This window comes from Lissotriton vulgaris, chromosome 2_1 (genome assembly GCF_964263255.1).
Source record: "Lissotriton vulgaris chromosome 2_1, aLisVul1.2, whole genome shotgun sequence".
Lineage (NCBI taxonomy): Eukaryota > Metazoa > Chordata > Amphibia > Caudata > Salamandridae > Lissotriton > Lissotriton vulgaris.
The window spans coordinates 1,015,433,603-1,015,456,978 of record NC_141687.1 but is presented as its reverse complement, the minus strand read 5'-3'; the positions used below and the strand labels follow the sequence as shown (position 1 = coordinate 1,015,456,978).

Sequence of the window (23,376 nt, the reverse complement as noted above, 5' to 3'; positions counted from 1 at the left end):
ATTGCTCCAAGTTCCCTCAGTCAGAATTGATGTTTTTATGGCTTTGGCAGCCTGGAAGGTTCTTCTTCAAATGCTTGCCATTTCGAGAAAACACCATACTCCTAAAGAAGTAGGTGTGGATAACTTTGAATCTATTCCTATCCATAAAGGTCAAAATGGTGTTCGTGGTCAGAGTCTCCAATCAATGATGGTTCTACCTTTTTTTCTGTGATATCATTTCTTATTTAGAACATATATATGGAGGCATTGGTAAGAGAAAGATATAATGCAATGTTTCCTTTTCCTATTTTAGTTACAGTTGTTTATCACCCTCTTGGATGCTTTTTCTCCCTGGTGTTTGCTTCCTTTTTCTTCAGGCGTATTCCTTACTGGATGGTGTTGATCACTTGCTTATCTGTTCTTGTATCACTCATCATCTTCTATCAAGGACAACCAATATTACCACTGAGGATGTTTTTTGCCTTTTTAGTTTTTTCTTCCTAATTGGGAGTCTCCTAAGGAGCCACTTTTCAGCTTTTCATACATTTATTAATTGCAGCATGTCAGACAATCAAGAAGAAACTAGAAAGAGCTTCATAGCATCCAGTCTTTGACAGAATGCATTACCCACAACTTCAAAGTTTTGCCTTTGTCATGGGTCCCTTTCAGGAGCATGCTGAAGAATTTCAACAAGTTTGCTTTGAAAATACAGTCCTAAAACAGACATTTACATTAAGGTGTACAGAAGTTCCAGCAGTCCCTTCTAGTGTTCCACTTTTTTCGGAATCCCATGAAACAAATGGATTTTTGTATTCCCTGACAGTGCATGTTGCCTTCTTCCCAGCTTATTTCGTGCTAAAAGCTATAGTGGCACATTTAAAAAGCTGTAGCTACCACCCCTGACCCTTGCCTGAATATTTAGGTTACCTTCCTATTTGCAAGATGTTTGAAGGTTCTAACTTCTGATGAAGAGGCTCTTAGCCAGCAAGTTGCTTTGTATGTAGTGTGTTTACTCGTTGGTAGCTAATACTACTTGGTTTGATAGACACAAATAACAATATTGTTCTGTAGATTAAAAAAAGCAGATCAAGGACAAGTTAGCTTGTCTTCATCAAACTACTTCAGCTTTTGAACTCATGGATATAATAATAATATAGTGATTGAAAGAGTGCATAGTTACGTCAACTGACGTGTCCCAGTGCTGAGGTTCCCTTCCCACAGTACGGAGCATGAAGTGCCAAAATGGCTGGAATTTTGTAGATCTAAAGAGCAACCTTTTTAGTTTCTTGTGAAAGGATATCTCTGATATTTCCTGCCTAAGCAAGAGAGAGGCAGGGAGTACCACAGCTTGGCTGCCAGAAATCTGAAAGAGCATCCTCCAATATGAGCTCTTTTGATTCCTGGAATGCATGCTAGGGCACCGTCAGATGATCTCGAGTTTTTCTTTGGGGAGTAGGATGCAACCAAATTATGCAAATAACTGGGGCCTTTGCTGTTGAGAATTTGTGTTGCAGGTGCACACAGCTTTAAAGGAAACCTGTTACTTCAAGATAAGTCAATGCAACTTTACCAGAGCAGGAGCTGAGGTGAAGTATCTATGAAGACATAATAGCAGCCGAGCTGCCATGTTCTCCACACACTGAAGTCTCCTTAGTCGTGACTAAGAGACCCCCTATGTTGCAATAGTTCAGCCACAACGTGATCAGAGACTGGAGGATTGTCTTCCTAGCTGCCTCTGGCAAGAAAGCAATGATTGTTTTCAGGGACTTAAAAATCCCAAAAACATTATCCCACTAGGCTCATGGTTGGATTGACTTTGAGTCAAACCAGATGCCCAAGTTTTTGCCTCTTAGCTTGGGTAAAGGTAGAGGGCCCAGAGAGTCAGGCCACCAAGCAGTCAACCAGATTGAAGGCTGCTTGCCCCGGATGAGGACCTCAATCTTCCCAGCATTTAACTTGAGGCAACTGAGGCTCATAATTTCAGCCACCTCTTTCAGGCAGGTGTGAAGCAGCAAATAACATATGGCTCTGTTATTTGAACAGAAACTTAAGAAGGGATGTAATATCTGAGAGTAGAACCGATTCTACACCTCAAGTGGAACCTATGCAAACATAGGCAGTCAGGGAACCTTTAGCAGAGGATGAAAGAGAATGCTGGTGAATAGGCTGGGCTGTGCTTTGATTATGGTCATTTTAGACATATGATCCATAGCTGCACCATATGTCCTCAAAAAGATTTGAAAAAACAGCCAGTCTCTGAAAAAGGATATAGGATAGAACATTGTTCCTTTTGCCAGTCGCATTGAGAGCTGAAGCACGAAGGTGTATTAATTTTCCAGCACTGTTGTATAGTGGAGCATGTGGAACGTTTATTGATCTTATTGTGTTTTTAAGAACAACATCACTATGAGAGCTAAAAGGATACCTGAGGTAATACAAATGAATGATATTAAGCCACTGACCTTATGACCTGTTAAGGAGACTTCAATATTATTACAACTTTTTGGAGACCACAACGAAGTACTATTTTTTGGTCTAATAACTTTCCCAATCATGCTGTGTTTTGAGGATTCTTTATCTTCGGAAGCATACTCCATATGTCAAATGTGTTATCAGAACAATATCATTGCCATCACTATGTTGTCATTAGTGAACTATGGTTCTGGCGGTTATTGGTCACCTATGGAGGAAAAGGAAGAGTCTACCACTACTTTGAACTTGGTTGTGACAGAACTCTTTAGTGTCACCTCAGCACCATTTATGTTTTAGAGTGTTTACATAGCCTAATATCTTCCTGCTTCCTAGCATAGGAATAATGATTGAGCTATATTATTTGAACCAGGAGTGGTTGTACCTTTTGGATGCATGTATTATCAGTTTTAGAAATAGAAGGAAATATGTAAGGCTATTCATAAGAGAACTTGGAAAACTGATTGATTGTAGGTTCTTCATCTCCAGTTGCTATATCTGTGGTTCTTGTTCCAAAGATTTATCAAGGATGGTGATGTAGGCATTTAAGCTGTATGAGGCGATGTGGAGATCTTGTTCTACCCCGGAGGCCTGGTGATGAGACTGAAGGTGGTAGACAGAGTTGCAGAGAGTGGAATCTAACATGCAGTTGAATCTCACTTGCTTACTAGTGTATAGGGCCAGAGGGACATACAGATGACAGCAAAGTACCATCTCTTATGTGCATGATCTGTACAATGGATACTGTAGCCTATGGAAACAAGGACATCTAAAATGTGTGAGGGCGTGGGTGTTAACCATGCTTCTGTAATGAAGAGTGCATTAAGCTTATGAAAGGTGATAAGGTCTGCAATGTCCAGAACAAGGAGTACTGTAGTGTGCATATTAATGAAAATTCCCAGCAATTTGCGTATTCAGTAGCATGCGAGTATATGCAGTTGTTAGTCGATATTGATAAGGTTGGGACTGTGTTTTGTGATACTCCTCTGTGACTGTGTGGTCTAGGTGTGGGTGATTGTGGGGATGAGCAGTGTGGGGTGCTGGATGAGGCACATCATTGTATCTTACTGCTGGACCTGGCCCTTTCTACAGAGTCACCCCCAAATGTTTTGCCTTCCTCTTCCACTTTTTGCTAACTTCATTTTTGCTGGCTTTAGGATTTTGGGCACTTCACCACTGCTGACCAGTGCTAAAGTGCATGTGCCCCTCACTTAAAACTTGGTAACATTGGCAAACCCACAGCTGGCATATTTAATTTACTGAAAGGCCCTAGTAAAGTGCACCACTTGTTTCCAGGGCCTGTAAATTAAATGCTACTAATAGGCATGCAGCACTGATTGTGCCACCCACTTCAATGGCCCTTTAAACATGGATGTGTGAAGTTTTAAACTGCAATGTTGACCTGACAAGTTAACCCTCTTGCCAGACCCAAACCTTCCTTTTTAATACATATAAGTCACCCCTAATGGTAGGCCCTCTGCAGCCCCAAGGGCAGAGAGCAGTGAATTTAAAAGGTTGGACATGTACTTTAAAGTTTTACATGTCAGGAAGTGAAAAACTCTTAAATTCGTTTTTCACGTCTGCAAAGCCTATCTCTCCCATTGCTTAATGTAGGGACTATTATTATTATTACAGGTTATAAGTGTAATTTCCAAATGGCACAAGATAGATATTTTGAGGTTGGTGTCTCTGGACTCAGAATTTAAATTCACAACTTATGGCAAAGTTGGATTTTAAGTTGCAAGACTGATAATGCCACTTTTAGAAAGTTGCAATAACAACACATTCAAACAACATTAATTCCTCCTGTGACCACACAACTCAATTATTATGATCACCAATTATTCTTTCTTTTTCATTGATTAATACCTCATACCGAAATTTGAATGATAAAAGGCTGCAAGGGCCTTAAGAATATTCAAAACTATGACCCAAAAAGTCTCAGAGCAACACATATGCCCAATAAGCTCTTATCATGCATCTAAAAATAGCTATGATGTTATAAAGTTAGCCTAATGTGAAAGAGATACACATTAGTATTCACTTGTCTTTTTCTAAATTATTTTATTTTCACCAAATTATGCCTGACTTTATTGCTAAATCCTTCTTTGTCACAGAAAGACGTATGCTATGAATCATCCAGGTAAATTGGGAAAACACTTATTTTATGAGAGAGTGGAAGGATGATAGCTAGTAAAACATTAACTAACCAGGTGCTCTTTCATACTTCAGTCACAGTCTCTCTCTGCTGCCTACATTTCCTTTACTTGAGTCTTATATATAGAATGATGCACGTGCTCATTGTCATTGATTGCAGTGAATCAGTGGAAAGATCTGAATAACGATTGCATGGGTTTAGCTGTAACAGGTCAGTGAGACAAGGAAATATTGACGCAAACGTTATATTGCAGCAGATTAAAAGCTAGTGGAACCATTTTCCTGACCACTGCTGCATTTCATTTCAAAGTGGGCAATAAACTCTGCTTCTCCGCCAGAGTTCACAGAGTTTTGCCAAGTTTCGGAAAAACTATGCCAACTGCCACATGATGGAGTTTTTTCTCGCGTGTGGCTCTCCAACGTTAAGTTGGTGGCCCAGAAAATAAAGCTCGAGACCGCTCATGTTGAGAAAGCTGCTGCTCACATTGAGAAAGCTGCTGCATGAGTAGAAAATCTACTTGACCTACAGAAAGAAGCAGTGCACTCTGATACACCCTGTGGTGTTGTTCATGCTGATTTTACAGCGCGAGACAAGCTCCTGGCGCTTAAAATTAAGTATGGGCGGAAAATCCGTTCCGCTCACGGATTTTGCGGATTTTTGGCAAATTTGCAATCCGCGAGATTCGCGAATTTCCCGCAAAATCCGCGAGCGGAACGGATTGGGTCAAAAGTTGAAGCTGACTTTTGTAACTATTTTAGAATGGCGCCGGCAAGCTGCCAGCAAGCTGCCAGAGCCATTCTAAAATAGTTACAAAAGTCAGCTTGGGGTGATTAATGATTGTGTAACTTAATTTGACCTTCAACTCGAGCACCTGCTTTACTTTATCTATTCGTGCTTCCTGTTGAAGCTGACTTTGTAGCTATTTTAGAATGGCGCTGGCAGCTTGCCGGCACCATTCTAAGTGGGGCTGAGGGCAGAAGGACACAAAGTGGGACAGAGGGCAGAAGGGGACAAAAAACGAGTGGGTCGGAAGGCAGAAGGGCACAGAAACGAGTGGGGCAGAGGGCAGAAGGGGACAAAAACGAGTGGGGCAGAGGGCAGAAGAGCACAAAAACGAGTGGGACAGAGGGCAGAAACGAGTGAGGCAGAGGGCAGAAGACCACAAAAACGAGTTGGGCAGAGGGCAGAAGAGCACAAAAACGAGTGGGGCAGAGGGCAAAAGGGCACAAACACGAGTGGGGCAGAGAAAATAAAAAATCAGCAAATTTGCAAATTGCAAATTCGCAAAATTCGCCCATGCTTACTAAAAATAAGGGTGAGCAGCGCAACGTACCGAAGACCGCTGCTAATGGAACTTTGCAAAACCTCGTGGAGTTTTTAGGTAACTCAGCGGAATTCCATGGAATGAAGCTTCGCATGTTCATCCCACCCTCAATCACCATCACCTCTACTGTGCCCCAAGTAGAGGTGATGCCTCTATCTTAACTTAGGAAACATCCACCCGTCTATTTTGGAAGATAATGCCTTTCAAGTGTGCTCTTTCTTCATTTTCTGAATTTACAGACTTTTCATTAATTATTTAACTTATACAAAGTCTTTGTTTAGCTGAAGTGGGCATTTTCTGTTCTCTAACATTAAATTGTACAAAGACTTTTAACTGTTACTTTAAAAAGTCAATCATAAAGTGCATAGAAAAGAAAAAGGCCATACTACCATTGCCTGGAAGTCCACCTGCGCATCAACCAGAGCTTTACTGATCTGAGCTGCCTGCTGAAAGTGTACATTATCTGAAATTAAGAACAAAATAAAATAGTCAGATAACTAACAGTTAAATGTTTGAGAGATAAGGTTATAGTACATTAGCTGGAAATGACCCTCGACAATTGCTTATTGATTCAGTCGATCCTATCATCGCTGACTAAGCACCCTTCACCACTCTTCACTGTGAAACGGTACTAAGCACATTTATGGTCTAAGCCTGATCAGAAGTAAAGGAGAGTGCTTCTCAAACATTAGGTTGCCCTGGCTTTGTATTTGCACTGAAGACTGACGTCTGATAAATCTCACCATCTGCTGTGCCATGGATAAGAAGATAATCTACTTTTTTGAAATTCTCTGCTCTTGCCATCACTGTCGAGTTCTGAAAAGGGGAAAGAAAACTCGGTTTAGCAGATGTGATCCGTGATGCACGTCTAATATAAAAAGGTTTTTGTTTAGTCAAGCTATTGCTTACTGAATAGAACGGCAAAGTAAACTGACTTTTTGGGTCTGATGTCACATTTTACATTTGAACTAAAAGTAGTACTTAAAATTAGAATTCATCTTTTTTTGTTTTTGGCTTTGTGCTTACAACAATATTAAAACAGTGAAAGTAATAACAAGACAATGCGAGAGGAGTAATTGAAGCACTCATTTCATTATTTTTAAAAACCTACCCCACTTCCACCAATTCTTATCTGATTTACAAATATAATCTAAATCTTACATCATTTTCGGATCTGTTACTGGCATTCGTGTTCTCTTCTTAGTCTTGCTGCACACAGCAGCAACAAAGGCGGATTTGCTATCGCCTGCTCCCTTGCCGCCTAGCAATCATGCACACCACATCGTCATTAATGTCGACACGCCACATTTCAAGGTTATTTGGAGAAATATATATAAAGTTTTAAAAAAGACGTCCTCTTCACGCTCCAAACCATTTCGATTGTGAAATTGACTCAATTGTTTCTGAAATCCAAGTCTCTGAGGGTTGTTCCAATTAATATGTGACTCGTTACAGTAATATGTCACTCATTCCAGTAAACATACGACCTCTAGCTTTCGTTGTTGCATTGGCTGGTTGGAGGTAGGACGCAGACAGAGAGACTTTGGTGTTCACTCCTTCTGTTGCGACGCCCCTATTCGTTCTATACATTTGGCATACCATTACAGCTAAGTGACCAAAGCACAATTTTCAATACAAATGGAATGCTGCATTTCACATAAATTAGGCATTTGTCAGCACGATTCAGTCATGAAAAGACATTTACAAGAAACAAATTAGGCTGCATACCTTATACTGTTCAATGTTGTCTGATTTTGTAGGAAGACCCATATAACGTTCTGTATAGATTGATGCTAAACAATATTAAATAGAAGAATATAAATATGTTAGTCATCAAGACATTAACATAGGTTTCAAGGATGGACATAGAATGATTATAGTAATATTTTGATTATAAACAAATATTAGAGCCTTTCCTGTAAATAAAACACCTGAACGGGGTTTCTAGAACCCGTACCACAGTATCCACTGAGGCCCTTGTACTCTCATTAGTAGTACAACAATAAAAAAAGTTGTAAAAAAATGACTAGGGTCTGGTCAATGACCAGACCCTGTGGCCATTTGCCACTGCAAAAACCACAGTTGATGGACAGAATGCAGAACAATGTCATACATTCACCCCAGTACAGAGATCTGGGCCTAAAGCTATCGTTTTTTGCACTCCACACCTCCCCAGTTAATACATGGCCATATGCAAATCAGTTTGACCCTGTGCCTCATGGGAACAGTCCAGCCCGAACTGCCAAGCCATGCCTTCCCTGGACCGGAAACAAGCTTCAGAGAACCGGTTTCTGGCATTCCAGCCGTCTTCAGCCCGGCTTGCTTGAATCCAGTGGTGTGGAGAGCATGGGACTCACGTCTGAGCATACCCATCCCACTCGGGGTGACAAATGCAAAAACCACAGTTGATGGACAGAATGCAGAACAATGTCCCATCCCACTCGGGGTGACAAATGCAAAAACCACAGTTGATGGACAGAATGCAGAACAATGTCATACATTCACCCCAGGACAGAGATCTGGGCCTAAATCCATCGTTTTTTTGCACTCCACACCACCCCAGTTCAGACATGGCCATATGCAAATCAGTCTGACCCTGTGCCTCATGGGAACAGTCCAGCCTGAACTGCCAAGCCAAGCCATGCCTTCCCTGGACCAGAAACAAGCTTCCGAGGACCGGTTTCTGGCATTCCAGCCGTCTTCAGCCCGGCTTGCTTGAATCCAGTGGTGTGGAGAGCATGGGACTCACGTCTGAGCATACCCATCCCACTCAGGGTGACAAATGCAAAAACCACAGTTGATGGACAAAATGCAGAACAATGTCATACATTCACCCCAGTACAGAGATCTGGGCCTAAATCCATAGTTTTTTTGCACTCCACACCACCCTAGTTCAGACATGGCCATATGCAAATCAGTCTGACCCTGTGCCTCATGGGAACAGTCCAGCCCGAACTGCCAAGCCATGACTTCCCTGGACCGGAAACAAGCGTCCGAGGACCGGTTTCTGGCATTCCAGCCGTCTTCAGCCCGGCTTGCTTGAATCCAGTGGTGTGGAGAGCATGGGACTCACGTCTGAGCATACCCATCCCACTCTGGGTGACAAATGCAAAAACCACAGTTGATGGACAGAAAGCAGAACAATGTCATACATTCACCCCAGTACAGACATCTGGACCTAAATCCATCGTTTTTTTGCACTCCACACCACCCCAGTTCAGACATGGCCATATGCAAATCAGTCTGACCCTGTGCCTCATGGGAACAGTCCAGCCTTAACTGCCAAGCTATGCCTTCCCTGGACCGGAAACAAGCTTCCGAGGACCGGTTTCTGGCAATCCAGCTGTCTTCAGCCTGGCTTGCTTGAATCCATTGGTGTGGAGAGCATGGGACTCACATCTGAGCATACCCATCCCACTCGGGGTGACAAATGCAAAAACCACAGTTGATGGACAGAATGCAGAACAATGTCATACAATCTCCCCAGTACAGAGATCTGGGCCTAAATCCATTGTTTTTTTGCACTCCACACCACCCCAGTTCAGACATGGCCATATGCAAATCAGTCTGACCCTGTGCCTCATGGGAACAGTCCAGCCCGAACTGCCAAGCCATGCCTTCCCTGGACCGGAAACAAGCTTCCGAGGACCGGTTTCTAGCATTCCAGCCGTCTTCAGCCCGGCTTGGCAGTTGGCGCTGGACTGTTGCCATGAGGCACAGGGTCAGACTGATTTGCATATGGCCATGTCTGAACTGGGGTGGTGTGGAGTGCAAAAAAACAATGGATTTAGGCCCAGATCTCTGTACTGGGGAGATTGTATGACATTGTTCTAGATTCTGTCCATCAACTGTGGTTTTTGCATTTGCCATTTGCCACTGACCTGGCCGTAAGTATTGGGCAGTTGGGTTTGCTGTCTGCAGTGGGATGGGCTCAGGGCCAAATCTATGCTATGCATGGATGAAAGCCATGGGCAGTGAGGGTGAGGCGCCCATGGGGGGATGGATGCAGGGCCTCGACATAGGCCATGGAATGCAGGCAAAGTTCCTAGCACATGGACAAAGGCCATGCACAGTGGTGGTTTGGACACCCATGGTGGTTTTTGTGCAGGGCCGGGCCAAATGCTAGGTCCTGCAGCCAACCCCTGCTTTGCACAGCTAAAGAGGGCATCAGGAGGTTGACCACTGGTTGCCTGGAAAGATATGGCATGTGCTTAAATTTGAATACGCTATTAAAAAAAACACAAAAGTGTACTGAGAATAAAAGAAAAAAAACATAGTAAAAAAAGAATGATGGATTTAACCCATATCTCTTGACTGGCGGTGAGTGTTTTGATTTGTTCTGCATTCTGTCCATCAATTGTGTGTCTTTTGCTTTCTCGCCCTAAGTTGCCCGGGTATGGCCGGACCTGGTTTCAGGGCTCACTGTGCCACTGGATTCAAGCTATCCTGGCTGATGAGGGGGTGAAACCCTGAAACCGGTCCTGGGATGCTTGTTTCCGGTCCATGGAGGATCCTGGCTTGGCTGTTTGGCCTGGACTGTTCCCATGAGGCGCAGGGTCAAGACTGATTTGCATATGGCCAGGTCTAAACTGGGGTGGCATTGTGAGCAAAAGAATGATGGATTTAACCTAGATCTTTTGACTGGGGGTGAATGTTTTGATTTGTTTTGCATTCCGTCCATCGATTGTTTGTCTTTTGCTTTCTTGCAATAAGTGCACCGGGCATGCACAGATGTGGGTGTTGGATTCACTGTGCTACTGTATTTAAGATATCCTGGCTGATGAGGGGTGAAACCCCGAAACCGGACCTAGGATGCATGTTTCCTAGGATGCTTGTTCCCGGCTCAGGGAGGAACTGGCCTGAAAGTTTGCGCTGGACTGTTCCCATTAGGCACAGGGTCAAGACTGATTTGCATATGGCCAGGTTCAAACCAGGGTGGCATGGTGGCCAACAGATTGATGGATTTAACCCAGATCTCTTAACTGGGGTGAATGTTTTGATTTGCTCTGCATTCCGTCCATCAATTGTGTGTCTTTTGATTATATTTCGGTATGGCATTAAAATATTTTCTTCTGTTAAAAACAACCAGAAATCCACAGAAAAAAACAGGCAAAAACTATTGTTTTAAAACTTTAATCCATTGAATACCACCAGTTACAGTTTAGGGAAGTAATTATAATGTGAGTCTCATCATGCACTGCTTATGAAAACACTCATGGCCTGTTAAATAACAACACTGATAAAATCACTGATAACATTTCATATGAGAACACTGATGAGATTTCCGATGACATAATGCAGTCAATTTATTGTGTTAATTTTGATTGTTGTTATTGTATATATATGTGCTGTATGTTTGTGTACTTAGTGTTCTTTATTTTGTGCTTTTTCAGCCCTGATGAAGTTCCGCAAGGAACAAAACGCGTTGGCTGAGGCCTTTTAAAGATTGAATCAATAAAGGATTTTCACAATATTGGAACTTTTTGCACTTCTATCTTTGGTGCACCACCCGTATTCTCAAGATTTGGTATCCGTCTGAACAGTGGAGCATTCGTGTGGCTAGCTCTGGGTGTTTTGTGCACAAACCCAGTACTGGCAAGCCTATTTGGAAACTGAAGTGCCTAACCGTGGTCATCCACATTTTCTGTTCTTCATAATGCAGTCATTGTGACGGCACATCCATCTGCTGTTTCTCACTGTGACTCTAGAGAGTGGAGATGCAGACTTAACTTCGGGTTCAACCAGGAGACTCAGCATGTGGGAAATTTGGGAGGCAACTGTGACAGTGGCTGAAGCATTGAATGGGCCAAGGCAATGAATTAGGGCCCACACTTTTAGTGTGCCACCCCTAGGAAATCACTGGTTTGGTTACCATTGTCTTTCATGTCAGCACCTGGAAGCTTGTACTACAGACCTATGTGGTTGTGCTTGAATTTTTCTGACGCCAGAGACTTTTATTGGGGATAGAAACATTTTGTTCCTGTTGGTCGTCTCCAGTCACCTGTGCCAACAGCTAGGAGCCTCATGATACCAGATTTGCATGAGGAATTCATCCAGCCTTTCAACACCCCTGACACTACTGCTTCTTTCTCCAGCAGCACGGCTGCAATGGCATGGACCTGCTGTCCTTTACAGCCCTGGTGATCTCCTGATCTGGCATCTTACTCACAGCAACCTCAAGTCATCCTTGGTAGCCCAACCTCCCTGCCTGCACTCCGCTGCCACAAAAGCTTTGTACCAATTGCAATGTGACTGTGCGCATCAATAATAATCTGCAGTGAGAACTCTGTCCCCATCACAACAGGACCAGTCATACTTATTAGTGGTTGAGATTCTTGCATTTGAAAATAATTTTTTTTTGCATTTGTCACCCCGAGTGGGACGGGTACCCCAGTACAGAGATCTGGGCCTAAATCGATAGTTGTTTTGCTCACCATGCAATTCCAGTTTGAACCCAGCCACATTCAAATCAGTCTTGACCCTGTTTCCAATGGGAACAGTCCAGGCCAAACTGCCAGCCCAGGTCCTCCCTGGACTGGAAGCAAGTAGGCTAGGGCCAATTTCGGGGTTTCACCCCTCATGAGCCAGTGTAGCTTGACTCCAGTGGCATGGAAAGCGCAGGACCCACTTCTGGGCATACCCGTTCCACTCGAGGTAACAAATGCAAAAGGAACATTTGATGAACAGAATGCAGCACAATGTCATACATTCACCCAAGTACAGAGATCTGGGCCTAAATCCATTGTTTTTTTTTCTCAAAATGCCATTCCAGTTTGAACCCAGCCATATGCAAATCAGTCTTGACCCTGTTCCCAATGGGAACAGTCCAGCCCGATCTGCCAGGCCTGGTCCTCCCTGGACTGGAAGCAAGCATCCTAGGACCAGTTTTGGGGTTTCACCCCTCTTCAGCCAGGATAGCTTGACTCCATTGGCATGGAGAGCACAGGACCCACTCCCATTCAGAGTGGCAAATGCAAAAAGAACAATTGATGAACAGGTAGAAACATCATGTTTGGACTCAAATAAATTGTAATTTAAAAACGTTTTTAATGCATAGGTAGATATTAGATTACAATTTAGAAAATTTCACTTTTAGAAAGTTGGCATTTTCAGGGCGTGAACATTCTGAGGCCTTCTAGGAGTTTCCATCCAGCTGCCTGGGCCTGTAAATTGCTTCCCAAACAGATATGCATGTTGGGCCCATACAGCGAACAATAAGACGTGTGTTACTGGAAGAGGGCCACCCTGCCTGGATGGGAAGTGCAGAGCATTTCCCTGCTCCATTGACATTTCAAAAGGCTGCCTCCAGCACACTCAAAAATTAACTTAACACCAGCCTATTTTTACCCTAGACCACGTGGAGACTGGGCAGGAGAAGGAAGGACATTTCCAGAACCAGATGAAGGGTTAGACTAGAGGTTTCACCCACTTCAAGCCTGGCACCAGCTATGCATGCTGGACCCTCAGACCAGCTCCTTAGTACACTCATGGACCTGTGCAAGACTTCAAAAGGACTGACTTGAGCATCAGAGGACTGCCATGCTGCATGAGGACTTCCTTGAGCATCAGAGGACTGCTCTGCTGCTTGGGGCCAACTTTGTTCTCTAGACCTATCCTGCTGCTTGAGGGATGCCTTGCTGTTTGAAGGAGAGAGGTTTATCTCATTGAACCCAGAAATACCAGAATGACTTCAAGGGTCAGTGTATTGACCACCTGGTCTGGGCTAAAGGGACACAATTCCCGTTAGACATTGCAGCCTTAGGGTGGTCTTCCCCCAAATCTTTTGCCTTTTTACCTCCATTTTGCTAGAAATCATTTTTGGAGGCCTTTGGAATCTGAGTACTACTTTACCTTTGCTAACCAGTGCTAAAGTGATTCTGCTCACTCTGCTAGACATGGTAAGACTGGCTTACACCTAATTGGCATATTTAATTTACTCATACATCCTTTGTAGAGTGGTATACTATATACCTTGGCCCTGTAAATTCAATGTTACTAGTGGGCCTGCAGATCCTATTGTGCCACCCACTTAGGTAGCCCCTTAAAACATGTCCCAGGCCTGCTATTGCAGCCTAAATTTTTGACTTCAAATTCGACTTGGCAATACAACCCCCTTGCCATGCCTCATCTTCCCTTTTATTGCATATAGGTCACCGCTAAGGTAGGTCCTAGGTAGCCCAAAGGGCAGGGCCCATTTTAATTAAACAGTTGGGCATGTACTTTCAAGTTTACATGTCCTGGTACTGAAACTCCTACATTTGTTTTTCACTACTGGGAGGCCTACATGTCACATTGGATAACATTGGGTTACTTTGTTATATTTAATAAGTGCTGAATTTCAATTGGGAACAGACACTCATTTCACGTTTGCTATCTATGAAATTGCAATTAATAATCCTCTTTAATGGTAAAGTCGATTTTTAAATTACAATTTTGAAAATGCCACTTTAAAAAGTTGGCATTTTCCTGCTTGTTGTCATTTTGTGGCTGCAGCCTCCCCTGGATCTCATGACTGGGTGTAGTTCTCAATTAGACTTTGTGAATTCCTCCCAGACGTCACACAATAGAGGGATATGATTTGCATGAATGGGCCATCTTCTGGCAGGCTGGGGGATGGACCTGGGCATAGTCCTATATACAACTGAATAGGTTATGCCCTGCCTTCATACAAAGGGGGTTTCATCACTGCATTGCCTATGCAGCTATTCTGGAGCCGGTACACGGTAGTCTGGAAATTTCAATCACCTCAAAGAGATAACTCCAAAAACTTGGACTCCAAAGAAGGCACCAGGTATAAAAATAGGACCCATGGACCTATTCTTTAGTTCACTTTCTGGATCTCTGACAAAACTCTGAGAGATAAATTGTTCTCATGAGCACCAAAATATAAATGTTCAAAGTCCTAAAAATGTATTCTTTAATTTTCATCTTTTCTCATACATCCAGCAATTGATACAACACGGGTTTTATCATATTGGAATATTCACTATTGTCGTCATTGGGGTTACAGTAAACAAATCAAAGTTGCAAAATCAATATAAATCCACACTACTATAAATCAACCCTTCACCACACCTATGGTGTTAAGTTCTGTAAATTGCTCCAAATTTCTGAAACAGAGTTAACCCAAGTTAAAGTCACCCATGGTCATGAGGGTAGGGCAAATCAAAATATAAGATATGAAAACAATAGTATTGGGTATCCAAATAGTCAAAGAGAAAACACTTTTTCCAGCCTTATATCCCTTAGACAACCTGTGCAGAACAAAAGAAATTCCCATAAGATATTGAAACCATAATATAAGCTGTGTGATAATAAAAATCAAGACCATGTGTTAACCACTATCACACTATATTCTTACTGTAGGACTTGGCCCTTTTTGGCTAAAGTTCCCTAAACTATTTGTTTTTCCCCCAGACCTTTTTTATGACATGGTGTTGCCAACTTACATGCCTTGGACACTTTGCCACTGCTAAACAGTGTCAAAGTTCAAGTGCTCGCTGTATAAAGTGTAATGGTAATTGGTTGTCCATGATTGGTATGTTTGCCTTTCTATTAGAGTCCCTAGTAAAGTGCACTATGTGTGCCAGGGCTGGTAATGCAAATGCTACTAGTGGGCCTGCAGCACAAATTGTGCCACCCACACAAGTAGCCTTAAAAAGGGAACTCTGACCTGCAATGTCAGTGCCTGCACGCAGTTTGTTAAACTGCCATGTTCTGACAAGGGCACCCACTTGCCAGACTGTACCTTTCCCTTTCTATGCACATCAGACACCACTATGGTAGGTCCAGGGTATGCAGTGCATGTGAAAAGTAGGACATGTACCAAGGTGTGTACCATGTCCTGACAGTGAAATAATCTCCATTTTGTTTTTTCACTGTTGAAAGGCCATCTTGCCCATAGGATAGAATGGGAAGGCTGTGTAATATGCTTTCCAGCCTACCTTCCCAAAGGCTTAAGATGGAGAGGTGATGTTTAGTGTGCCTGAACTCACAATGTAACAACACATCTTTTTATGAAGGTGGCTTTTGCATTGTGTGTTTATAAACCACTCTTTTAGAAGTGGCTGGGTTTTTGTGCTCCAACATTTCTGTATGTGTCTTCCTGGTTGTGGATTGACTGACTGGATTTGAAAGCGATAGGATCTGGGGAATGTCTTGACCCGGGGAGGAGGTGTGCAGAAACAGGATGACCTGCATCTTGAGTGTAGCGAGAGGAGTAGCTCCTAGAGTTGAAAACAATTGTCCCACCTTCTGCTCAGTGAATGACAATCCAGACCCCAACTAATCAAAGGTAGAAGGTGTGATTGGCAGGGAGGCACCCAGAACTGGTTTGAACAGCGGTCAGTGCCTCCCTGAACACAAAGACTTCAAATACATTGAGGGGTATAACTATGAGAGCTGAAGCCCCTAAACTTTGGAGAATGGCTTGATCAAGATTGAACAAGATTGGAGCTACTTCGTGGTCAAGAGGAACCTTTGCCAAGTAAGAAACAACTGAAGAGACTGAAGGAAAGGACTGACCCCTGCTGCATGTTCTGAGGCTGGCCTGCAGTTTGCTGTTTTAAACAAGGAAAGGGTAAAGGGACTTTACTGTGTGATGTGTCCCCCTGCTTAAAAAGTACTTTGCTGTGCTGTGCCCTGAGATAACTTATCCCCAAGAGCCGGAGGTGAGCTGACTTCCTGTTGTGGAAACTCAGGAACACAAAGGTTTCCAGGAGAGTCTCAGCGGCGCTGTGTGCGTGCGCTTGTTGCAGCCTGAGACCCTCGTAAGCAGTGCCCTGTGATTGTGGGCACCTGGGGTCCAAGCGAGGATCAGCGACGCTGTGTGCGTGTGCTTTTTTCAGCCTGAACCCTTTGTGATGATTGTCCAGTTACCGTGTGCACCGGAATATAAGTGAGTCTCAATGATGCTGTGAGTGTGTGCTTTGTGCAGTGTGAGACCTTCGTGAGGATTGCCTTGTTATCGTGCACACCCGGAATCCAAGTGAGTCTCATGGCGCTATGTGCATGTTCTTTGTGCAGCGTGAGACCTTTGTGAGGGTTTCCTTGTTAACGTGCACCCGGAGTTAAAGTGAGTCTCAGCAATGCTGTGCGTGTGTTCTTCGTGCAGCCTGAGACCTTCGTGTGAAGTGCCCGGTGATCGTGCACCCGAAGCTCAAGGGAGTCTCAGCGATGCTGTGTATGTGTGCCCTGTGGCAACCTGAGATCTTCGTAGCAGTAGCTGCCCGGACCGGCAGCCCCAGAGGAGCTGAGCCGCCGGCCCGAGCCCGCCGTTGCCAATTCACAAAGATTGCATCAGAGGCCCAAGTCGCTGGACGAGGAGAGAAGAGTGAGTTTACGCCATCCAGGTAATGTGTGTCGACTCCTGGGGCGGGTTTCAGGCTCAGAGGGAGACATTCTCGGCATCTATCTCATTCCAGCAGCGCGAGCCTCTGCTTCGGCTCGTATCACGACCCGTATTGCCAAGGGAGTGACAGTACTGGAGCCAGAGTGCAGAGCTGCCCTTTTTGTTACACCATACCCTTGTTGGGGGCAACTGTTGACAGAGGCTGCCTGTGAGTCATGATCAGTGCTGGAGTGTATTTTCTTATTTTTGCATAACGGAGTACCTGATGGTCGTATTACACATTGCATCATTTCTACATAATGAAGTACCTGATGAGTGTATTATGCATTGCATTATTCCTGCATAACAAACCACCTGATTAGTGTATGACGCATGGCATTATTTCTGCATAATGAACTACCTGATTGTCGTATGAAGTATTGCATTGTTTCTGCATAACGAACTACCTGATTAGCATATTACGCATTGCATTATTCCTGCTTAACGAATTACCTGATTAGTGTATTACGCATTGCCTTATTTCTGCATAACGACGTACCTGGTGGTTGTATTACGCATTTCATTATTCTTACATTCCAAAGTGCCTGATTGTTGCATTACGCATTGCATTATTTTTACATTGCAAAGTGCCTGATTGTTGTGTTACGCATTGTATTAATTTTACATTGCAAAAGTGCCTGATTCTAGCATTACGAACTGCATAACATGGTATTAGGATTACAGTGGAATGTTTAGAAGTGCTCATTAATGTCGCCAGAACTTACAAGAGCTGGCTGGCCTAACAACCGGCCAGGAGGAATATTACAAATACAAATATGTTGGATTTATATCATGTGGTCTCATCGTACATCTTTTTATATAAATGTATACTTGATTTTATGAAACTCATGTAGAGTCCATTTGTGGGTATCATCATTGGGTTACTGAGAGCATGGTTGTAAATACTTTATTTTTTATTTTTATTTTTTATTTTATGTAGTTTGTAGAGCGCGCAGCTACCCCCGAAGGGGTGTCCCGGCGCTGAAATTCAGGGTCTGCCAAGGGAGAGGGGGAGTGAAGAAAAAGGGGAAGATGGATAGGCTAGGGTCGGGAGAAGAGCCAGGTTTTAAGTTTGGCTCGGAAGATTGTTTCGGAAGGACAGAACCTCAGCTCGAGTGGAAGGGAGTTCCACAGTCTGGCAGCGATGACACTGAAACCTCTGCCACCGGTTCTAGTCAGTCTGAACCGGGGCGAGATCAGGAGGCGGAGGTCATTGGATCTCAGGGATCTGGAGGAGCAGGATATCAAGACCCGTTTTTTCAAATAGGGAGGACCGTAGTTGTTGACGGCTCGGTAAGTAAGAGTGAGGACCTTAAATTGAATACGGCTAGCCACTGGAAGCCAGTGGAGTTCTCTCCGGTAGGCAGAGACAGATTGACGGTACGGGATGTTACCGATCAGTCTGGCTGCAGCATTCTGGACAATCTGCAGCCGGCTTATCAGGTACTGGGGAGCCCCTGCATAGAGACTATTGGCATAGTCCAGGTGGGACGTGATGAGGGCCTGGGTCACAGTGCGACGGGAATCCAGGGGGAGATAGGGTAGAATCTTTCTTATCATGCGAAGTTTTACAAACTTGCATTGAAGATAAGCCAGGCTGCTCGTGCCAAGCTACCAAGGGGATAACTGGGGGCTATCTGAGAAGGTGTTCTTATTTGCCCTGATGTGGAAGCAAGGGTCCCTGTTTGGCCTAAGGTACCTACCTCAGCCAACTAGCGACCCCCAGGTCTAACACTTACCCAAACTCTTATTGTGATTGGATGCACTTAAAAATATCGTCAAACAACTGTTGTATCCAGCAAATATAACCTCGAATAGAAAGACAAATCCTGTTCCAATCCTTATAGTGCAAGTGTTAGGTCATGCTCTAAATAAACTCTTATCTGTACATCTCACCCAGTACATCCAGTAGCAAATCATGCCATAAAATTATTGTATAGGTACTTAAATCCACTCATATGTAAAATAAAGTCCAAAACAGGGATAACTATTTGTTCATGATACAGCCCTGCTTATGTTACACATTTTTCAGAATCAGTTGCTTCAACCTTATATTGACCATACAACATTTAGGTACAAAATATGTCACAGTTCAGTTCAGACCAGAATCATGTGATGTTTCATAACATTGTGACTCAAACCCCAAATATTACATGATAAATATCAGTGCTATAATAACAGCTTATGATTCAATGCAAGATCCTCCTGCGTGCCAGGCGAAGTCTCTGGCAACATATCTGAGGCATTCAAGTGAATATTAAAGTCTTCTCTATCATAATAATCAGCTCATATACCCATATTTAAATACTCCATACCAATGTCAGCCTATATATTTTATGCGTACAATTCTCCAAAAACGTATATTTATTGTTAAAGCAACTCATAATATAGGCGCTACAGTAATAACATATTTGAAAACAAAGCTCCTACAGCGTGATGAGAACTTGGGCATACATATTCACTAATTACATCCGTAAAAAGTATTCACGTAAAATACTTTGTCTTCAATATCATAATAATCGGCTCACTTACAAACATTCAAATACTCCACATCAGTTTGTACCTTTTAACAAACATAATTTAGCACATACATGTCCCAAAGCTTAGCTAGAAAAACTGCAACTGTTGATGTTTGTGACCAGCGCCATCTTGGAGCATCTATTTGTTCTCATGTCTAGAAGACGGACCACAGCTCTCATAGAGTGGAGATCACAGTTACAAAAAACATTACGTAAGCACGGTGGCCATTGTTTAGTGTGGTAATCTTTCACCATTCCTTCTTATATTTTTCCTAAAGAATATATTACAGAGCAAACTACGCATCATTTTACAAAATCTTATAATATCTCATAGTATCCTATAACCATATCACACATGAACTCTGTCTAGCTTTGCCACTACAATCAGCATTCCCCACGAGCTCCATCTTAAGATCATTGCCAATTCTCATTTAGCAGATACTCTGCCTTTATGTAGCGCAAATATTTGTCATTGTGCATTTAAGTGCCATCTTAAATTAACTAGTAGCATCCTTCAACCATATTATAAAAGGGTTCTATCATATCATAAAAAAGTAAATTTTACACTGCGGTCTATACATGTGATCATCCCTCAGAGGACTGCTTGTTGGTGTGGCCAATTGTGTAGCCCCTAGACTGCCTTGCTGCATCTGTAAGGACTGCTTTGCTGGCTGGAACCTCTCTTGATTCCTCTGAAGCCTGCCCTGCTCCTTGAGCCCTGTTTCATCAATTGAACCCAAGACTACCAGAGTAACTCCACAGGCAAGTTTGCTGTTCTCCTGTTCGGAGCCACATAACAGGCTCCCCCATCTCAAACACAAACCTGGACCAAGCCAGAGTGGAGAGTCCTGAACCCCCAAGTGCTGCCCATCCAGGCTGAGACCCTTGGATGTGGTGTTAAAGTGCTGAAATAGCCAAAATCCAAAGCTTTAGACTTAGAAAATGTACCAACCTGCTTGTCAATCCACCCAAGGTCTAGCTTTGCGACAGCTCCCACCACGTTCTTCTCTGCAGCAGCAAATCCTTTTCAGCCGTACCTCTGCAAATGGGGTATGTGGCCTCCTGAAACTCTCATTGACTACAGCTTCATCCTGCAGAAGATTTCCAACTTCCAAAAAATAGACTATGCCTGAACGTAGAAATCTTCATGCAACTTCATCTGGTCGCTCTCTGATGAAGACACTCTCTCCGCAGCCACTCACTGCACCCCAGCCCTGCATAATTTTCCCTTCTTCGAACTATTTCTTCAAAATTTCTCATAAGTCTGAAGGTGAGTGCCGGCCGGACCAAATCCACTTCTTGTATCAGACCAATGCTCCATTGCGGTCTGCCTTATAGTTTTACTTTAAACCGGTCTCAAGCAAGATGTCCGAAGTTAGTATTTTGATCTTTCAGGTGCTGGATTTTACTAAAATCTTTTAAAATTCGTATCTCTGGTTTACTAATTGGATTTTTGTGGCTTTGCGGTCAAGTCATTTATTACAATTTACTCTATTTTTTAAATAAATACATTACACATTGCCTCTAATTTCAGCCTGACTGCTTGTGTGCCAAGCTACCAGAGGGTTAAGCATATGTTAATTTAGTGACTTTTGTGTTTCACCCTGACAAGGGTGAACCCCATTCAACCAACATCCTATTTTCTCACAGTGCTTGATCCCCAAGAGGTGCCTCCCCAGGTTCAGGACCCTTGGCTGGGATTAGTTGAGATCCTACTGTGAAATTCTGGAGATTTTAACTCTGCGTATCGAACTTTGAGAAGGCAACACTTTCAGCTGGATTAACCTGGTCCCTGTGCCCAGCCTGTACTCCCTTATGGCCGCCCTGAATTTGTAGCTTTGTTCCGGTCTAGAATGACCAGATACCCACACTTAATGTCTTCTTCTTCTTTGCACCATTTTTACTTAAAATTTTTTACAACTGCTCTAGTTGGAGAAGTGTGGCTCACTGGTTAGAAGCGGCAGACCCTGAAGCAGAGGTCGGTCTGGGACCGGGGTTCAATTCCCGACGCGGCAGTGTCTTGGGTCAATGTCTGCGGACTCGATAATTCTCGCCTAGGTGCCTACGCTAACCATGGGTCCCACTCTTCAACTCTGGGCAATAGCTTGCTTAATCTCCACAATGGCCCTATCAGCGCTGGGGATGCCTGGCTTCACCTTGGGGGTGCCCTCTAACAGGGAAAGCCAGGACGGGTTCCTCAGCGGTATACAGCACCAGGACGCCCCGAGTGATGGGGTAACAGTGCGCTTTACAAGTATACATACATACAGATTTAATTTTTACCATTTTGTTCTCATTTTATTTATTTATTTTTACTCTATTTTCTAAATTGGTGTAGGATAGCTCTTGTGCTTTGTGGTCACTTTATTACTGTTTGTGCATTGCATACATACTTAACACAGTGCTTCTAAGTGAAGCCTGGCTGATTTTGTGCCAAGGTATCAGAAGGTTAAGCACAAGTTAATTTAGTGTCTTATGTCGTATGTGCCCTGTTTTTAGATGCAAATGTTGACTAATCTATTTTTATCATTGTTTTTTAGTCATCGCACTGTTTTTTAAAACTTTTTATTATGTATTTTATATTTTATATTTAATTATGTACATGTTTTTGTGGCTTTGTTGACTTCCTATGGTTTTGAATTACAGAATAAAGTATTTATGACTGACTGACTGACCTTTGAGAATGGTTTTCACCCTCTCACTCAAAAACCCAATTTCTTCGACTATGCAAGACAGGTTCTCTATCTATTTGGATGAGGATCTGGTTAAATGCTATTGGAAGGAGGTGGGTGCATTTGGCGGGTTCTGTAAGTTGTTGGTACCAATAGATATGCCAGATGCATGACTGATTCCGACAGGTGTGACTGGGAGCCTATTGGCCAGGTTCGAAAAGAGTTGCAGAATCTCATTTTGCCACCTGATGTTCAAAATGCAACTTTCTGTCTTAATTTCTTGAAGGCAAGGTGTCAGAAACTGGGATGTTGGTTGACTGGGGTGTGAGCCTTGCTCAAGCAGCAACTACAATCCCTGTTGGGGTAAAGCACAAGCAAACCGCAAATTAACCTGTTCTCATCCTCCTGGTAGCTTGGCACAGACCAGTCAGACTTAACTCAGAGGCAATGTGTAAAGTATTTGAGCAACACTTCAAACAGTGACACAGTGATAACACCACATAAGTAGACGCCACACCAGATTAGACAAATAGAGCACAATGTAATATTAAAACAAGACCAAAACAACAAACATCCAATCACTAGAACCACAGTTATGAATTTTGAAAGAAAAACTGTAAAGTAGCACCTAAAAGCATGAAGTGCAAAATGCAGCTCTGGTTGCACTGAGCCAGGTCAAAGTCAAAAGTTTAGGCTGACTGCGATGGAGCGCACGACTGATACAGTGGCAAATTAGTCCCGCTACAGTTATCTTCTCAAGTTCTGTACTAAGAGGCCCGTTTGCATTGGAGAGATTTGGGAGGAGCAAGGAGGGTGTCAGGGAAGGCTGTTGGGATGGCGCGAAGAGCATGCTTGGAGACGTGAAC

General features: G+C 43.3%; 1 protein-coding gene across 2 annotated transcripts in view; it reads right to left on the bottom strand.

Annotated features, from left to right (window-relative positions):
* Positions 1-23,376, bottom strand: part of FAP (fibroblast activation protein alpha) — an 830,211-nt gene that overhangs the window by 116,645 nt on the left and 690,190 nt on the right. For both annotated transcript variants that reach the window (XM_086956603.1, XM_086956604.1), the window contains 3 exons: positions 7,659-7,723; positions 6,674-6,746; positions 6,320-6,393 (listed from right to left, as the gene is read on the bottom strand). In XM_086956603.1, the coding sequence (XP_086812729.1) occupies positions 6,320-6,393; positions 6,674-6,746; positions 7,659-7,723 (212 nt within the window). The remainder of the gene's footprint in view (positions 1-6,319; positions 6,394-6,673; positions 6,747-7,658; positions 7,724-23,376) is intronic.